The sequence below is a fragment of the Nymphaea colorata genome, chromosome 2 (assembly GCF_008831285.2).
Source record: "Nymphaea colorata isolate Beijing-Zhang1983 chromosome 2, ASM883128v2, whole genome shotgun sequence".
NCBI lineage: Eukaryota > Viridiplantae > Streptophyta > Magnoliopsida > Nymphaeales > Nymphaeaceae > Nymphaea > Nymphaea colorata.
Window position 1 is genome coordinate 21,547,918 of NC_045139.1, and position 17,194 is coordinate 21,565,111.

At 39.6% G+C, this 17,194-nt stretch overlaps 1 protein-coding gene across 1 annotated transcript; it reads right to left on the reverse strand.

Annotated features, from left to right (window-relative positions):
• Positions 1–8,454, reverse strand: LOC116246683 (kelch repeat-containing protein At3g27220-like). Its single transcript, XM_031618503.2, has 7 exons — positions 7,788–8,454; positions 6,692–6,865; positions 5,268–5,497; positions 3,546–3,716; positions 2,252–2,357; positions 1,304–1,510; positions 1–375 (listed from the first exon to the last, which is right to left on the reverse strand). The coding sequence occupies exons 1-7, from the start codon at positions 7,980–7,982 to the stop codon at positions 211–213; spliced, it is 1,248 nt and encodes a 415-aa protein (XP_031474363.1). The 5' UTR covers positions 7,983–8,454; the 3' UTR covers positions 1–210.
• Between the last annotated feature and the right edge of the window lie 8,740 nt (positions 8,455–17,194).

The window sequence follows — 17,194 nt, forward strand, 5'->3', positions numbered from 1 at the left end:
AGTCAAAAGTGCCTTCTACAGCTTGCAACCTCACTAAGAATAAATCATTTCAGTTTGGCTCTTTTTTTTTTCCGGTATTCCTCCCTGTATGTTACAAATATCAAAACCAAGAATTCACTTCATACTGAATACCAAGAACTGTTACTGGACGAAATGCCAAATATTAGAACTATGGATGCTCCAAGAGCTACATAAGATGAACGATGAAGATCAAAATTTTAGTTTAGTTCTCCATGTGCTTCCTATGACCAGTTTCGGTGAAGGATCGTCTGGCCCCCGGTCACGCTGCCCTGAATTGAAATACAACCATCCATTCCAATAACCAACGAGAACAGTCTTATCTCTAAAAGGCATTCTCCCGATCACGGACCATTCCTGGATTGAGAGACAAACTAGAGGATTAGAAAGTAGAAATCTAGAAAACACTTGATGAATCTTAAAATATTGGATTGTGACGATCAAACTAGTCTAATCCAATCAAAACATTTCAATCGAAACTAAAAAAAACAGAACACTCAATTCTAACGTTGGTGTTGCAATAACTGAAGGGAAAAAAAAAAGACCCAGGAAACATTGAGAAAGCCGGAATAAAATAGTTTCAAAAGGAAAGTTTTTCAGGAAACTGAAGTAAGATCCTTACACAAATTACTGTACTTCTAGGCATTAGGCCCAGGCTTTCAAGCGGTTGCCTACCATGGGCTCTCGTGATTATGCATTATGAACGAATAACTTATTCAACGAAGTGAAAACGATGATTCACGTGTGCCACTTATTGCTGTTCCTACTGCGGTTTATGATTTATTGCACAATTCTCGGGAAAAAAATAACATGCTATGAAAAACTAAATGTTAATTATAGTGTTAAATGGTCATGTATCATTTTCACATTTAGACATGCAAGAGTCATTCGGCAGGTAGAAGTGCAGTCGGAGGGTAGAGGAAACGGGAAAGAATTACAAGATTATCTCCAGCCAGGAGAACCAGGAAAACAGTCTTGAAGTTTCAAGACAATGATCTAGAAGTGCGGGGGAAGGCAGAGATCAAAACTTTGGTAGTATTCTGTTTCCACGGGTGGAACAGTAAGGAGTCAGGCACCAAGAGCTGTATAAGCCAATTACTGACGTTATGTGCTTATTTTAGTTATTTTATAAGTTCCAATTATATTAATTGTGTTTCCCATGTGTGCTAACACCATAGAAATCTATATACCACCTCGTTCTAGCAATTGACTCAAGATGCTGACAGATGAGACCATTTCAAGCATGAATGTTTCCAAATGAAAGAATAATAGGTTAAAAATATACCAATGTGTCCAAACGAAGTCTGAATACTTCTCCAACGAGCATCATTTTTTTTGTAACCGGATGCTTCTCTGTTGTGCCTCCCACAATCACAATGGAATTGTTCCGAAGTATCCATGCAAATTCTATATGAGAATCAGGCTTTGGCATGGGAGGCCACTGTGTCCACTTTTTCCCGTCCTCCGTCACATAAACATCACCATAGACTACCTGGAAATTTTCATCATAACACATAATTTAAAGTATAACCAAAACATGAATAGCTATAATACCATTAAATCTTCATATATATATAGAGAGAGAGAGAAAGAGAGAGGGAGATATGCAAGGTGTCTGAATGAAGCAAGACTCTGTTGTCATAGACATGAACTGACTTGGAGAAACTTAGAAAATGGGAATTGATTTTGGTACAGAAGGATCAACACAAATTCTAGTTTCACCAAGTTTCTACGTGAGTAAACAGGCATTCATCAAATACACATGTAACAAGAGTAGCATTCTGGAGAGTGATGGTGAATCTAGTTCAAACCTAAAAGAATGAAATTTTACAAAATCTGCTAGATTAGAAAGAATTTCACATCCTATTTGTCTTACTTCCACCTCTAATAGCAGCTCTTTGTTCCCACAACTTATCACCTGAAGAGAAAAGGGCCTTGGCTTTCCAAAAGCCAACCACTTAGAAGTTAGAATCATCTTTCAACCTACTATAGGTTCAGTCATTCAATTTTCCTCTCCTAATTTTGATAGAGTAACAGACAATATCCTCATCATCAATGGACATTGACAGGGCCATGGTTGCTAAGCCCTTGAGGATACACCCAACGTTGCTGTTTCAATGTGAGCGCCTATTGTGCATGGCAATGAACTTTATTCCATGCTTCAAAAAGAGTTCAAACTCCAGGTGTTTTTTTTTTTTTTGGTCAAATGAAAAGGATAAACAATGATCCGAACCTCATGTCTACGAGAACATTTGAAAATAGGTGACCCTGGTTTCGCCTGAAAATCTCCCTCTTGACCACCAATTACAACAAGACGATCGTCGACAACAATACATGCCCTGACATGAACAGTAAAAAACCAAAGATCAGAATATCACCAAAAGATAAAAAAAAAAAATCAACAAACAGTCAGACTGCATTATTATAGACTATAGTAGTGCTACTAGGGTTGCACGAATAATGGAGATTTACATGAAACTTTTTAGATGAAATAACAGTATCTCCTTGATTCTAATTTTAGTTACAATTTTTTATAGATTTGAGTAGCCAAATAGAATACATTCATGAGATGACATGTTGAAGACAACAAGACAATCAATTGTCTTCAGTAAACATTGGACTCTGTCCATATATCATAGACAAGTGACATGAAATGGGTGTCATGTTTTAAGCACAATTCTTTGAAGGTTCAGGCCTGAAATTTTCATGCCACAAACATATCCATGTGTGTACCATCTGTGGATACAAATGCACAACTGTGTACATATATGCACACCCCATACATGTGAACATGCACATGGATGAGGATGTGCATATGCACACCAAAATATACACCAAAACACTCATCACATATCACAAGGTGCACTATGTTCGTGCACACATACACACATGGAGGTGTGATCTCTAGTCGGCAGTTTAGTTTTGGTGAACTCAAGTTCACAGTTTAGATTGAGTGAACTCTACATCCTTAATCTAACTAGAAGTCTTCTGTAAGAGGTAGATCTGTCATCCCAATTAGTATCAGAACCATGGGCTTGCGGTTGAAGCAATTCCAGAGTGAAACAAAAGCAGGAACCTAACACTGATAAATTATATTACTTAGGTAAGTAGTTCCTTATCTTTGAACAGCCCATTTATGTAAAGAACCCAACCGTCATTGGTAATTTTAACAAGTTGAATTATGAAGCCTGCACTTCCACATTAATAGTCCTAGAAAAGACTCAAACACATACCTAATGATTATAAGTCTCCATTTAGGATGTAACATTTTTTCAAGGCTGCATTGAACATTTCATCCTTAACTATCTTCAATGTTTCTAAAGAAAATAGGACATTTCATACAAATTCTTCGGCAAACATACAACTCATTTACATTTTTCCAAAGAAAATTTTCATATAAGGTTTGCTTCCAAGTACCATTAGCAGCAGACCATCACTGGAAGAGACTTAGCAAGAATATTCACCGAGGCATAAAATTAATTATTTTGACCCTGAGTATCTAAAGATGACCAAAGCAATCAACAAACCTATGGGGCCCACCACGAGGTATAGGAACCTCAGATCTCCACTCTTTGTCTAATGGTTTCCCATCTTTCACAGCAATGCTCCAATGTTCCGTTCCTGGTGTATGGCGATTCTCTTTGCTACCTCCCATTACATGTAGTCGTCCTCTCCACACTTGAGTAGCCGGGGCATACCTACATTAAAATACCATGTTATGGTCTTATCAACTTTAATTGAAATTAATTCCCCTAGAGTAGTAAGTGCCCAGTCAATACAAGGTGTCAAGGATTAAACTTAACATGCAAGGCGCACATTTTCTTTTGTTTAAAGGTATTTTTTTGGTTAAGTGTATTTTTTGTCTTTTATGAAAAAAGTACCCTTTTACTTTTCCAATTGTGTCCTTAAAAGGAGGGCACCATTCTGTTTTTCCTTTAGATAGTTCAGGGGCATCTGCAACTCTGCAAAGTAGCATCCCTCAATTTTGAAAAAAGTAGAATATGTATGAATGGCTATTATGCTTCATTACTGCCAGGAGAGTTCACTCTCTTAAGAAACAAAAGCACCAATCTTACATGTTGACAAAAAAATCCAGCAAGGATGTCAAGTCACAAGCTTGAAAAAAGTATGTGCCAATATGATAGATTAGCATGGGGCATATCAAGTGCATCCAACATGTGACAGTGAAACCCTCGAAGAAACAAACACATCTTCCCTTTGTATATTAGATAGACAAAAATGAAAAGGGAAAAATTGCACAAACAGATCTAAAGGTTTTATAATAATAAAAAAACATCTAACTTTAGGTAACGTTAATACCTAAGTTGCAGTTAATAAGAATAAATCTTTTTCCAATGTAAATTAACTAGAATGTTCTCAATAAACTATCTTCATGTTCACTAGTTCACGTTACTTTGTTTCAAAAATTCTAACACATGTTTAAATTTAATTATATCTAAAAATAGTTATTAAATTAATATCCGAATAATTCGATATCTGAATAAGTTAGTTTACTTTCATGGCCTTTCTAAGGGAAAATTTGATAATTTTTTCATTAATTTAACAGTTGACTTAATGGAAATAAAGGTGTGATTTTTTAACTAATCATCGAAAAACTTGGGCACGCATTTAACAATGTCAAAAACTTAGTTTCTGTTGCTATTACCAAATTTTTAGGTGATTTTAAGAAAATTTGGAGAAAAGGAGTTAGGTTGAATTTACACTAGTCATATAGATATGCAAGGTAGCAAAACACGTTTGTTAGTAGAACACGGGAGTACAGAAAAAAAAAGGCACTGAAAAACAGCCTTTTGAACGTGTGTACTCAGTTCTTAACCCCCCCCCCCCCACCCCACCCCAGAAAAAAAAAAAAAAAAGGACGTTCCAGCACAAAATTGATCCACAATTCTAAACCAAATAGCTACAAAACCAAATTATAAAGCTAAACTAAACTAGAAATTTAGTGAAACCGGCGATAAGCTTTAAGTCACTTGTGAGTACAACTAAAAAGTAAGCAATCAAGCTCATAAAAGAAAACGGATAAGCTCTGATATTAATTTGATCGAAGGTTTAAGATCTTATCAAATTCATGCAGAATAGAATGCTAAATGAGGTGCTGTGTAACACAACTTTTACAGCATACGAATAGGCTTTAAGTCACTCTAGAGAAAATGAGCAATGGCAGAAACGAACAAGATCTGGCCTGATTCAGATAAAAGTTACACAGAATAGATGCATTGAAAGGCTACCTGGGAAGAGGTAAAGGGGGGAACTCATCCCACTGCTTCGTCACTGTATCTAATACAAAGGAATTAGTTGTTGGGCCTCTACATTGAGGTCCATATTGTCCACTTATGATATAAATATATCTTCCATCTGTTGCCACCCCTAAATGTGAATTTGCCATTAGTTTTGGGGTATCAATTCTTTCTTCCCATGTATTATTGCTAAAATTATAGATGTCCACATGAGAATGCACCTGCAGAATATTGAATACAGACCACATAAAAATGAGTAGATCATTTTTATTGTTGAACTTAAATTGACACCAATAAGGAAAATTGATGGATTAAAAAATTTTGAGTCAGGCTCAACAAAGAAAATCTTTGAAACAATATAAAATAGCCATTAGCTGCCCAAAACCAAGCTCTCAGTCGCTACTTATAAACATTGAATGAAGAAAGGATAGCACATACGGCATTTGGAAGCCTACATGAGATAGTAAGACATCAAAATGTGTTTGAAGTTTGCACCACAAAGATGAGCATAGTAATCGCATAATAGACAATAGAAGACTAACAGAACGTTAGCATTTCATTCCACATTTATGCTACATGATTCCAATAGAGCCATTAAAACATGATCTGGTTCTGAACCCTAAAGATTTTCCCATATTTGGCACATGGACTCCCCAAAATGTTTCAGAAACATTATATCCTAAGTATTGATGCATCAATCAAATTCCAGAGACTACCTAATTATTGAACATAGATTAAGCTACCTGGCAAGTGGTAACATAGAGAACAGGTATTAGTGCAGCTTTCCTGCTCTCCATGCCATATAAATACTCTGTATGAAAAGGTGTTTTACATTTGTGTGTTTCTGTGTCTACGATACAAGTGTGTGTGTCCAAGGAGGTTACAGTTCAAGAAGGCGACAATTGATAAAGTGAATCGTAACTGAAAATGTGGTATGTTACAGTTACAAGGCACAGACTGCTTTTTTTTTTCCTGAAATGCTCAAGCAGAAGGCGTAATCAGAAGACTCACTTGCAAGGATTCAATGTCCTACTGGGCATGGTTCAAAAGCACCACAAACCCATCTTAGCAACACATGCTTTTGTTTAAAGGGACATAGATATAGAGAAAATAAATTGGGGGTGCAATGCATCTGTACCTCTGAAGGATAAGAATAACATAGTGGTATATAAGAAATGTGCCTTAAAGACAGAGTGAAAGGGAAGGCAAATCATCCGCTTGGCAATTACACTTCTATCACTATCAACTGACAACGTCAGCATCCAAGAATACAACATCCCCTACATTTGACAATATTGTGCATTGAATCATTTTCTTTGTTTATTAGGTTTACACTTACATTAGGTAAATCACAGAAGACGTTAATGTACCACATAATGAGCCGACACACATAAATGGATGTCTTGAACACTCACATGATCAATAGAACCATAGCCGGAGATCACATATAAACGATCGTTAATCTGCACAGCAGAACCATCCAACCGAGGCACAGGTGCTTCTGCCATCTCCTCCCACTCAAGAGTAGGTGCAGGTATATCAGCAAAAGTTGCATTGAACTCCAAATTCTGAAGATGGGTAAGTGCTTTCTGAAAAGAATGAAAGGAAGAATCATTATCATGTCTAGTTTGGCACAACGAAACACATTAACCACATCTGAGTGCTACTTGGACGCTCTTCTCATTTTTCAGCGGAAGTTAAGAACCGCCGCATAAGTCGTCCGTGAGAAGCATGGGAGAACCTGTAACGTGAGATTTGACGATTTTTACTAGTATTTCGGTGAAAATTTCCAATTTTCTCATTGCCACCACTCCACCTACGTTAGATAACCAGCTAGAAGTAAATTCTCATATCATTTTTCAACACGACTACTCAAGCCATTGAAGTAACCTTTTCCAGTAAACTGGAAATGTATCACCTAACCGCAGTTTTCGAAAGAAACAACTTCGAATTCAATTTTCAGATTTCTTTCCCAACTTCGATCAGCTAGACCACGTTCAACTCTGTAAAAGATCGTCCAGATGATCATATCAGCGTTAGATGACCAACCACTAAGTTGATAGGAGTTACGACAACAAAGTGTATCAATGCCAGAGAGCTAGTAAAGAAGAATCATTACGTCTTTTCCAAACTTCAATACCTAAATTTTGTATTCCCAGATCTCTCTCTCTCTCTCTCTCTCTCTCTCTCTCTCTCTCTCTCTCTCTCTCTCACACACACACACACACACACACACACACACACGCACGCACGCACACACACAAATGCGATGCACAAAGAGAAACGCCTATAAGACTACATCACGGGCATTCATTGAGCTACCCAAAGAAAAACACTCAGTGAAACTAAATCGAAGTTTTTTTTTTTAAGAAAAAAAAAACCTTCTATAAGACAAAACCACCTCTCTCCATTTATGATCACGATTGCTAGGAACCCGAAAGAAGGAAGAACGAAAAGTATCCACAACATACATTGGGGGCACTATGCAATGAGTGTGGGATCTGAACTCACCCTCTCCTTCTCGGCGACGACGACCCGCTTGACCGACTTATTGACGGAAGGGAAGTAGGAGGAAGGAGACGATGACCAAGTCCAGAGGAGGTTGAAGAGAAGCACACCAGCGAGCAGAATGAAGCAAGCGACGAGGACGACGTGCTTAAGAGCTGGGTGGTGCTTGGCATTGGTGCCACCGACTCCCCTCGCCATCTTCACTTCGATCTTTTTCAGGGATTTCGTTTACTCTGGATCGGAACGCTTTCCCAATGGCATCGATCTGGCGTGGAGAACGCGGGATAGAAATAATGGCGCGCCTTAGGGAGGTAGAGGGCAGGGAGGTCTGTGGGCGCTCCCCGTATTTCTCAAGGCAGCGGGTTAAAGCAAAGGAAACCAGTAACCCCCAAGAAAATTTCGAATCTCAAAATATTTATTTGAAATCCTGCCCACAGAGTAAACATTAGATCTCAGAACAGAAAACTGGGGATTCGGGAACTTCAGTAGCTGCTAAAATCACATAGTCCCATAAGAAAGAAGTTTGATCTCAAATTATTGGATTTGATATCCTCAAGTAAACAAACGTTCCCTTATTTTTTTCCGTCAAAAAGAAAAAAAGGAAAAAAAAACTGAAGGTTGAATTGTGCGTCGTCTCTCCTCCCATTTTTTTTCTTTTTGTCCCTCGAGAACTCTTTTTCTAGGCAGGCGTTTGGGAAGAAGCCCACGGTATGAGTGGACGCCAGTTGGTTGACGGTTGGGAGAAGGTCGAGGAGATCTGAGTCCCGCGTTCTCCGACAACCCCGGTCCACCCGCCTCCAATGGGGCCTATTTCGTAAATTTAGGTAAGTCCTGACGGACCCATATCAGCGAGATCCGGACCTGGTGGTAAATCCGGGTTCCATGGGCCTGAAAATAGCTCCCCTCCTAATTTTAGGGCCTGATGCGGATGCATACCGCATACCGGCGCCGGCGAGCTTTGCCCATTCTTCTTAAATCTCGTCCGGCGGACGGGTTTGCAATGACACGGATCCCATCCCATTGGATTTAAATCCGACTGTCTAATGAATTGACGGCCAATTATTAAATAATGTTATCAATCACATTAGCGAGCCAGGAGTAAACCATAACTTTAAGAAATTTAAAAGCTCGTTTGGTTAGGTAGGGGGGCATTTGATTATTTTTTTATTTGACACAGTCTTCGAGGCTGGAACAGTAAGAGGGCGTACTGATTTTAAATAATATGCATGCATACTGCAAACATTGAGCAGCAAAGTCCACTTTGATGTCAAATGCAATTGAAATTTTGAATTCATCAAGTTTTATATATATGTATGCATGTGTATATATGTATACAATGTTTAAAACATATTTGAGCGACAATGTTTAAAACATATTTGAGCTCCACTGATCTTGTTTTTTCTTCCCCTTCATCCCTCATTAATTTTTTATTAAGGGGCATTTATAAAATTTTAAATTTTCTACGAAACTAATATGCAATTGAAAAACTGGATGCATGGAGGTTAGGCCCCTAACCTTTTATTGCAACAAAATGAAATAATATGTATAACAAAAATGAGTTCCCACAAAACTTTAACTCATAGTGTGACTTTCGTTAAATGGATCCCACATGTTGTCATGGAAAATCCATTTCCTATACAATCCATTGACCGGAATAGTAAACAAAAGGTGAGTAGCTTCAACAAGCGGTTATCCCTTGCTAATAGAAAGCCTATTAAGAAAGTTGTTGCTCCTCATAAAAAGGTTTGTAGTTTCTGTGTGACGGTCAATGATGTTGTGTAAGTGCTGCTTCCAATCTCCATCATTGGCTAGCAGGTAAATGCGCCCGAAGTTATCTTCAATGTTCACCAAGTGCCCAATGCATTATAGCATAACCTCTGTCTCCCACCACCCTATGTTGTTTCCAAACCAGCAAGCCAAACCAAACCGGAACCCACCAGAGACGTCTCTAATGAGACCTGCCACTTCTCTTTTGCCACCCTTGCACCACGAGGTAATGTTAATTTCAACCCATCTATCATCATAAATGACTCCCTTGCTCCATGGAATCCCAGAGCCAAGCCAGTTACAAATTTTGTTTCGATGGGTTCCTTTCCAATGGAAATTCCACCAGAACTCGCTGCAGTGCATCCAAAACTGTGTCGCTAAGTTGCCAATTAGAATATCGCACTTATGCTTAATGTGGTCATGAGTTTTTCAGATGAACTATATCGCCATATGGAAACTGTTTTTCTAGCATTTATGAAAATTCTTTTCTTTGAAGTCTTTCTTATGTCACCAAATAAGACCTTGCATTATGTTTTTGTGGACTCCTATGCCACTGCAGCCCTTCCAAATTTACCAAAAATGCAATTCCAGATAGACCAAGCTCCGTTGCAGGTGAAGAACAAATGTTTGATGTCTTCAATCTCTTGCCACATACTAGGCACCTCGAAGCGAGGGACTGACCCTGTTTTTGCACAAAACCATTCGTAGGAAGATGGCCTGAAACACCTAAATAAACAGTCCAGGTGGCTCTTGAAAGTCCTCTCCCTTTCCAAACGAGCATATTGTCGTTGTTCTTAGGACCTTTCTTCCTAATCCTTTGCCAAAAATCATGTCGATTAAAATCCCTTTAATCTCCATTTCTCCATACCATGACATCTGTTATCTTAGCCTCAACTCGAGGACAGTAAAAAGGAATGTTTAATCTAGCAAGGAAGTGACTAATGTAATCCCCATTCACTTCCATAATATCTTTAACTGTGCTCCCAATTGTATTGCGTACCAAATGTAGATGGGGTGTGGGGATCTTATCTATCAGTCGCTCTGCTCCCCACTGGTCTGTCCAGAATTTGGCCAACGTACCATTGTCAATCTTCCAGCGGACATCACCTTTAATCCTACACCAAGCCTGTAGAGCCCTACGCCATGCTTTAGACACCCTTTTCCCCTTATACTGTTGTTGGTCAGGCCTTCCCGCTCATAATAATGACCTTTAACAAGCTCTGCTCAAGGGGAGAATTGTTGGGACACTCGATACACTAAGAACGCCAAGTTCGCCAGATTAGTTTCACTAATATCTCTAAGTTCTACAGCTCCCTCTAATTTTAGGAGACATAGGGTAGCTCATTTGATACAATGATAGTTTTTGTGGTCTGCCATATGACTCCATAAAAACTCGGCTGCCATTTTGTTCAATAGTTTACAAGTGGTGGCAGTGAGTTTAACTACCAAGCTCCGGTAGGCAGACATCATAGAAAGAACATGTTTTATTAGGCTGAGTCTGCCAGCAAATGAGAGGCATTCTTTTTCCCAAAGAGTTAGCTTTTGAGATGAGCGTAGGACTAAATGCCTGCATTGCTCATTTGTCACGTCAATTGTCAGGAGGGGAATGCCAAGATACTTGGTGGAAAGATGTCCTTGACGTCAGCCTATTTCCTACTCTATCTAAGTTTGAACACGACTGTTCAGATTGAATGAAAGAACTGAACTCTTATCATTATTCATGACTAGGCCTGAGGGAGATGAGAAGTCATCAAGACACGCTTTCAAGTTTCGAAAGTTTTTCAGTCTTCCTTGAATGAAGAAAATGATGTCGTCTACATATAACGTGGAGAAATGGGAGGTGGTTCCAGCCCCCATGGAGGGAATCCTAATTTGATTGTTATTAACTTGTGCTTGAATGTTGCACGTGAGCATTTCCATCACTGTGATAACTAAATAGGGGGAGAGCAGGTCCCCCTGCCTGAGTCCTCTCTTGTTGTCAAACTACGTTCCTTCCTTGTCAATGATAAGAAGCACCGATTTAACTGTGGTAACGATAATCATAATTTTCTTTACCCACAAATCATGAAATCCTAGGTAGCACAAGGTGGCCTGCAAGAGCTCCCAATTTACTCTGTCATAGACCTTACTCAAATCAATTTTAACACAAGCTGTTTTGAAAAATATGAACAATTTCTTGGCTGAGAAGAAAGCTGTCATGAATGCACCTCCTCGAGAGGAAGGGATTTTGGTTCTTCGAGATAATCCTGTTCAAGATAGGCCGCATACGCTTGACCATAATCCTGGTGATAAATTTTAGCATGCTGGTGCAAAGGGAGATGGGCCGAAATTTCTCCACTTGCATCACACCTTTCTCATTGGGCAGAAGAACAATGTGAGTCTTATTAACTGATTTCACCAGTCTGTCGGTATTGAAAAACCCACGTATAGCCCTTGCTACTGCCTCATGTGCACAATGCTCCAGTTGCTTTGAAAAAAAAAGGGATCCCGAACCCATCAAGACCCGACATAGAGTCCCTATCAGCCTCCATAACCGCCCATTTGATTTCAGATTCAGTAACAGGTTTCAATAACTCATCATTTTCCTCAGGCATCACAGTAGGACCCAGCGCGATAGATTGAGGTAAGCATGCTGAGCCATGCGTGGTCCCTAACAGTGTGGCGAAAAACTTAGTACAAGCTGTAAAAATGTCAAGAGTGTCCATCGCAAGTTGACCCTCATGAGAGATAGTCTCAATCTTGTTACAGCGTCTCCTCCCATTGGCAATCCGCTAGAAGAATTTAGTGTTCATGTCTTCATCCCTCAACCATTTAATTCTAGACTTTTGACTCCAAAGTCATTCTTCTAAACATAGTAGTCTAGATAGTTCATGCTTAAGCCTGCATTCTTCTTCTATCGCCTCAAGCATGTCACATTTACTTCGAGTTTGAATGAGCTTGATTTTGGTCTTCATCTCCATAATCTGGTTAGGGAGATTATTGGCTTCACCCTTGCACCAAACCTTTACTTGTCCTTGGTGGCCTCTAGTTTATGTATGAGCTTGATCATGGCGCAGCCCTTTGTATCCACCACTCAGGCTGAAAGGATTTGATTGTTATAACCTGCCATGTCCTGCCAATACTAAGTGCAGGGTAAGTTTTGGATCATCCACCCATTTCTTGGATACATAACACCTATCAATTTTTGACATGACATTCTCTTGTCCCATACGGTTGTTAGTCCAAGTAAATTTCATGTCGGGGCAGGATATTTCATATAAGGCCGATTGAGAAACAAAATTGAAAAGAACAATACATGCTTTCAGCGTCTTCCCAATTTTTTCATTTTTGTTTGAAACAATATTGAAATCGCTCATGCAAATTACCGGCACACTACAGTGATTTACTACAGAGCATAGACTAAAAAACAAGTCCTTTTTGAAGTATGCATATAAACTCCGATAGCCACAAAATTCAGACCCGACTGAATTTTAAAGAAATGTAAAACAATCCAATGAAAATGAACATACAAGTTTTGAAGGTTTATCTCATATGGGTCCCATAAAGTGATGATGCATGCCCACGGTTCTGAAATAAGGATGTTAGAGATTAGTTGCATCTTTGAAATCTTGTATTGGAACTTCTGAAGTTGTTCCATATTAAGTTTGGAGTCAATTACGAAAGCAATAGTTGTGTTCATATTCCTGAGAGTCCACAAGAACTCATGTTGAGCTGGAGGAGTCGCCAGCCCGCAGACATTCCAAGCAAGGATATTCATGAGCAATGGTGACCGAGCCCCCTCCCTTCTCGGCTACCCATTTGGTCTTTCGAGAAATCATCATCATTATCATCATTCATGGCCTTTGAAAATGTCTTAGCGACGACATTGCCAACATCCATTTCATCTAAAGGGGGTCCTTCCTCAAGTACCAGTGTAACCTCCACCATGATAAGGTCAATGTTTTCTTGTATGCACACACCTGCCTTCACATTTCTGTCACTCTCTTTTGGTGGGCTGTTCACTTTTTGGTGTTTCGTTTCTTCGCCTTTTCAGACATGTGGGTATTGTTAGACTCATGCGGCAGGTTTGAATCCGTTGTTGCGGAACACAGAAGGCCTTTAGGGGTGCTTGGGATTGGCTCTAGAGGCACTAAGGCTACTTGCAATGCCTGCACATCTTTACCACCTTGCTGCGTGGATAAAGCAACTGGAATAGCTCTATCTTTTGCGTTGTTTGCATCCTCTAAATTAATTGAACAATTCCCCTTCCCTTCTGTGCAGTATGTATCCCTCCCACCAAGGATTTGGTAGAGCTTTCCCCATCTGCTTTTGTCTCTACTAGAAGCGTAAGCGCTTGAAGTTTGCTTTGTTTCAAGGGATGCTCTTTACCTTGCTGTATGGAGTTTGTCTTCTAGGGGTTTTGACCTATGTTACCGGGTGCGGCAGAATTGGATCCGCACCCGCGACCTAGATTCGCACCCAAACCGCACCTACATGAGCGTGTACGTGGTGCGTTTGGATCTGGTTTCGGATCGAAACCAGATCCAAACCAAGTTCATCTAAAGGCGTGTATGTGGTATTGGATCTGATTCCGGGTCGAAACCAGATACAGTTTAAAAAGTTAAACTTTTCTCACCCGTCAAAGTCTGCCACCGTCGAGTCACATAAATGTTAAGCAAAACATTTATTATATGTTACTTTATTGTTTAAGCTTTTATAGATACAGGACTAAAAAACGAACTCTTCCACCCAAGTGTCAAAATTTTGAAGTTTTTGAGTCAAAATTTTGAAGTTTTTATGAAATTAATAATAATAATAATAAATAGTCTTCCTGCACCGCCGCACCAATAAATTTTGACGCCGGCACCCGCACCGGCACCCGCACCCCGCACTCTGGTAACATAGGTTTTGACCATTTGCCACCCATTGGGGGTGACCTTCTCCCCTTCCTTGACTGCCTCTCCTACAGTGCAGGAACCATCAAAATGAGTTGTGGACCCACATTTTTTGCAGTACTTGAACTTAGTTTCATATTCTATGGATTAAACGAAGATCTTTCCTCCTTAAATCTCCATCTCAATCTCTGATATGGGGCTGAACCCCAACGGTATTTCAATCTTTATGCGAGAAAAGCCAAATTGATGAAGATGCCTGGTATATTCACCTGCTTCCACGAATGAGCCACCTATTAAATCTGCAATGTCAGTGAAGATGCGAGGGTCCCACCACTCTACAGGTAAATCAGGTAGTCTAATCCATATTCGGACTCGGTTGGAACTCTCGATCCTCATGAGAATACCAATGTGCCATTGATTTGCAATAAGAAGTCTACCTTCTACATACTATCTGCCGAGAGACAATATGAGATCAGCTTCAGAGGAGGTACGAAGGAGAAACATACATTTCTCCACCGATGTAAACCTTAAATCAGTAACACCCGACCATAAGCTTTTGAGGCTAGTGAAAATGAAGTTGTAGTCAAGATGACCTTTCCCAGCACCTCCCGCAAGAGTAGCAATGGCACTGAACTGAAATGACTGACACAAGACTTCGTATGATTGTTGTGAAATAAGCAGTTGCTTCTTCTCTGACCTTTTTCTCTAATGGAGGCAGATTCATCTCTGCCTCAACCCTCCCCCCATCAACTATGGATGCCTAAGACTTACCATTTAAGGGATTGGTCACTGACGACAATACCTCTCCCCTGTTAGTGGACTCTGTAGCTCCACCCAAAACCATGGGTTCTCCACTCCAAATGGGTTCCACCATGTACTGATGCCCTTGATAGGCCCATCGAGGCCAGCTGCTGCCTCTTCCACAATCATGAGAGGTCCTATGCCCTAGGAGAGAGAAAGCTGCTGATTCCGGACATTGAGAAAGATTGTTAAAAAATATCAATATGAAAAAAAAAATTCTAGTCTGGGCAATTTGGACGCAGCCTACACCTGCCTCTGCCCCTGCTTCCCACTATGGATAGCTCCCTACGCCCCCTGTGAGGATCTTCCGCTGTTTATCCTCCTTCCCCCATCCCCTCATTGCCACTATGCTCTTTTGAAGAGCTCTTCGCCTTTAACAACAATGAGGAGGAGCTTCTCTCCTCCATGGCCAAATCAGTCCCTGGTTTGGCTTCAAGTCCAGCTCTCTAACGATGCTATGTGGCCTTTCATATCCACATCATCAACCAAGTATGCTTAGTCTCTCCCTTCAATTAAATGTGGAGCCAGAAATTTTAATTGAGGGGTATTACTTCTATATTATAAAATGTTAAGGGATAGTTATATGTAAATTAAAAAAACTGTCATGAAGTTTCAGTATGAAAATAAATATTCTTCGTGGAGCATATGTATGCCTTCGCCTCGGAGCAAAATGTAGTTCATTCAATGAGCTTAAGTTACAATTAAACAATTGCAATCACAAGTATGTACTTATAGAAATAGGATTTACGCCATTTGTTTACATAATTATAGTTTATTCAATGAGTTTAACTTGTGGTTATATGTATAGAGATGCATTTTAATGATTGCATGATACGAATGAGATTTAAATCACTGGTTAAATAGTTGAATTATAATTATATTTATAAAAATTCATTTAAATAATTGTAATCCCAATTATGAATTAATACTTATTACGCATTTGGGCTTTTCTTCCACTTCCATGGCCTCCGGTCAGCTGTATGTCTGAGCATGAGTTTGGGAGCAGCTGTATGTCTAGAGCTCTTTACCCGGTCGAATGTAGTTTTTGGTTACAGATGGAGTCCTTTGGTGTGCGGCGCAAATTTGTATTTTCCGGGCATAAATCATTTCGGGAGGGCGTCGTTTGGCTTCCTCCAGCTCTCTGTTCACGACGAAGTGTTGATGTCAGTTTCTCTTTGTTGCTTATATCCGTGCTGTACTAGCCATTTTTTGGCTTGTTCCTTATGGAACGTTTTGTCCGGCCTGGCAATGTCACCGTAAGTAATCGGTCGCATTCAAAAATAGGTTTCTAAACCGTATCCAAATGCCAAACTAACAAATGCGAAGGCGTCAGCCACCTCCTTCTTCAACCTACCCGACGTGAATCAGTGATACGGGCTAAAAAAATATAGGCCATTGCTCGCACATGTTTTACATGAATCAAAAGGAAAGAAATTGATTCGCTTCCATCTTCTACTTGAATATGTTTCACGGGTCAATAAAACAGCCTTGAAAACGCATTCTTGCTCAAGGAACAAGATCCCATTTTTAAATGTCATCCCTCTTCAGCAAACGTTGGCGTGGGACGAGTTTTCCAGAACAGTTGTGACGGTTGTATGCAAAAAAATAAAAAAAACAAAAGACTATTTATTTTATATAAAAATTTTGATAAAATATATGTCAGCTTTTATTAAAATTTTGAAACACACTCCTCATAATTTTTTTTGAAAATGGTTGCTCTTGCGGCCCTTTTTTTTTTTTCCCTTTTTCTTCCAATGAAAGAAAAAAAAAAAACGGAACATCGACAAAGCCCATTACAGAAGAAAAAAAATACCGATGACCAACAACCTTCGATATTTCTTCCTTCACCTTCTCCACTACCACCATCACCTCATCGCCCACCTCGGCTTGATGCCGTAACCCACCACAGTCTCAAGAATGGAACGCCGGTAGCCAAAAAAAATAAAAAGAAAAAGAAAAAAACCAGAA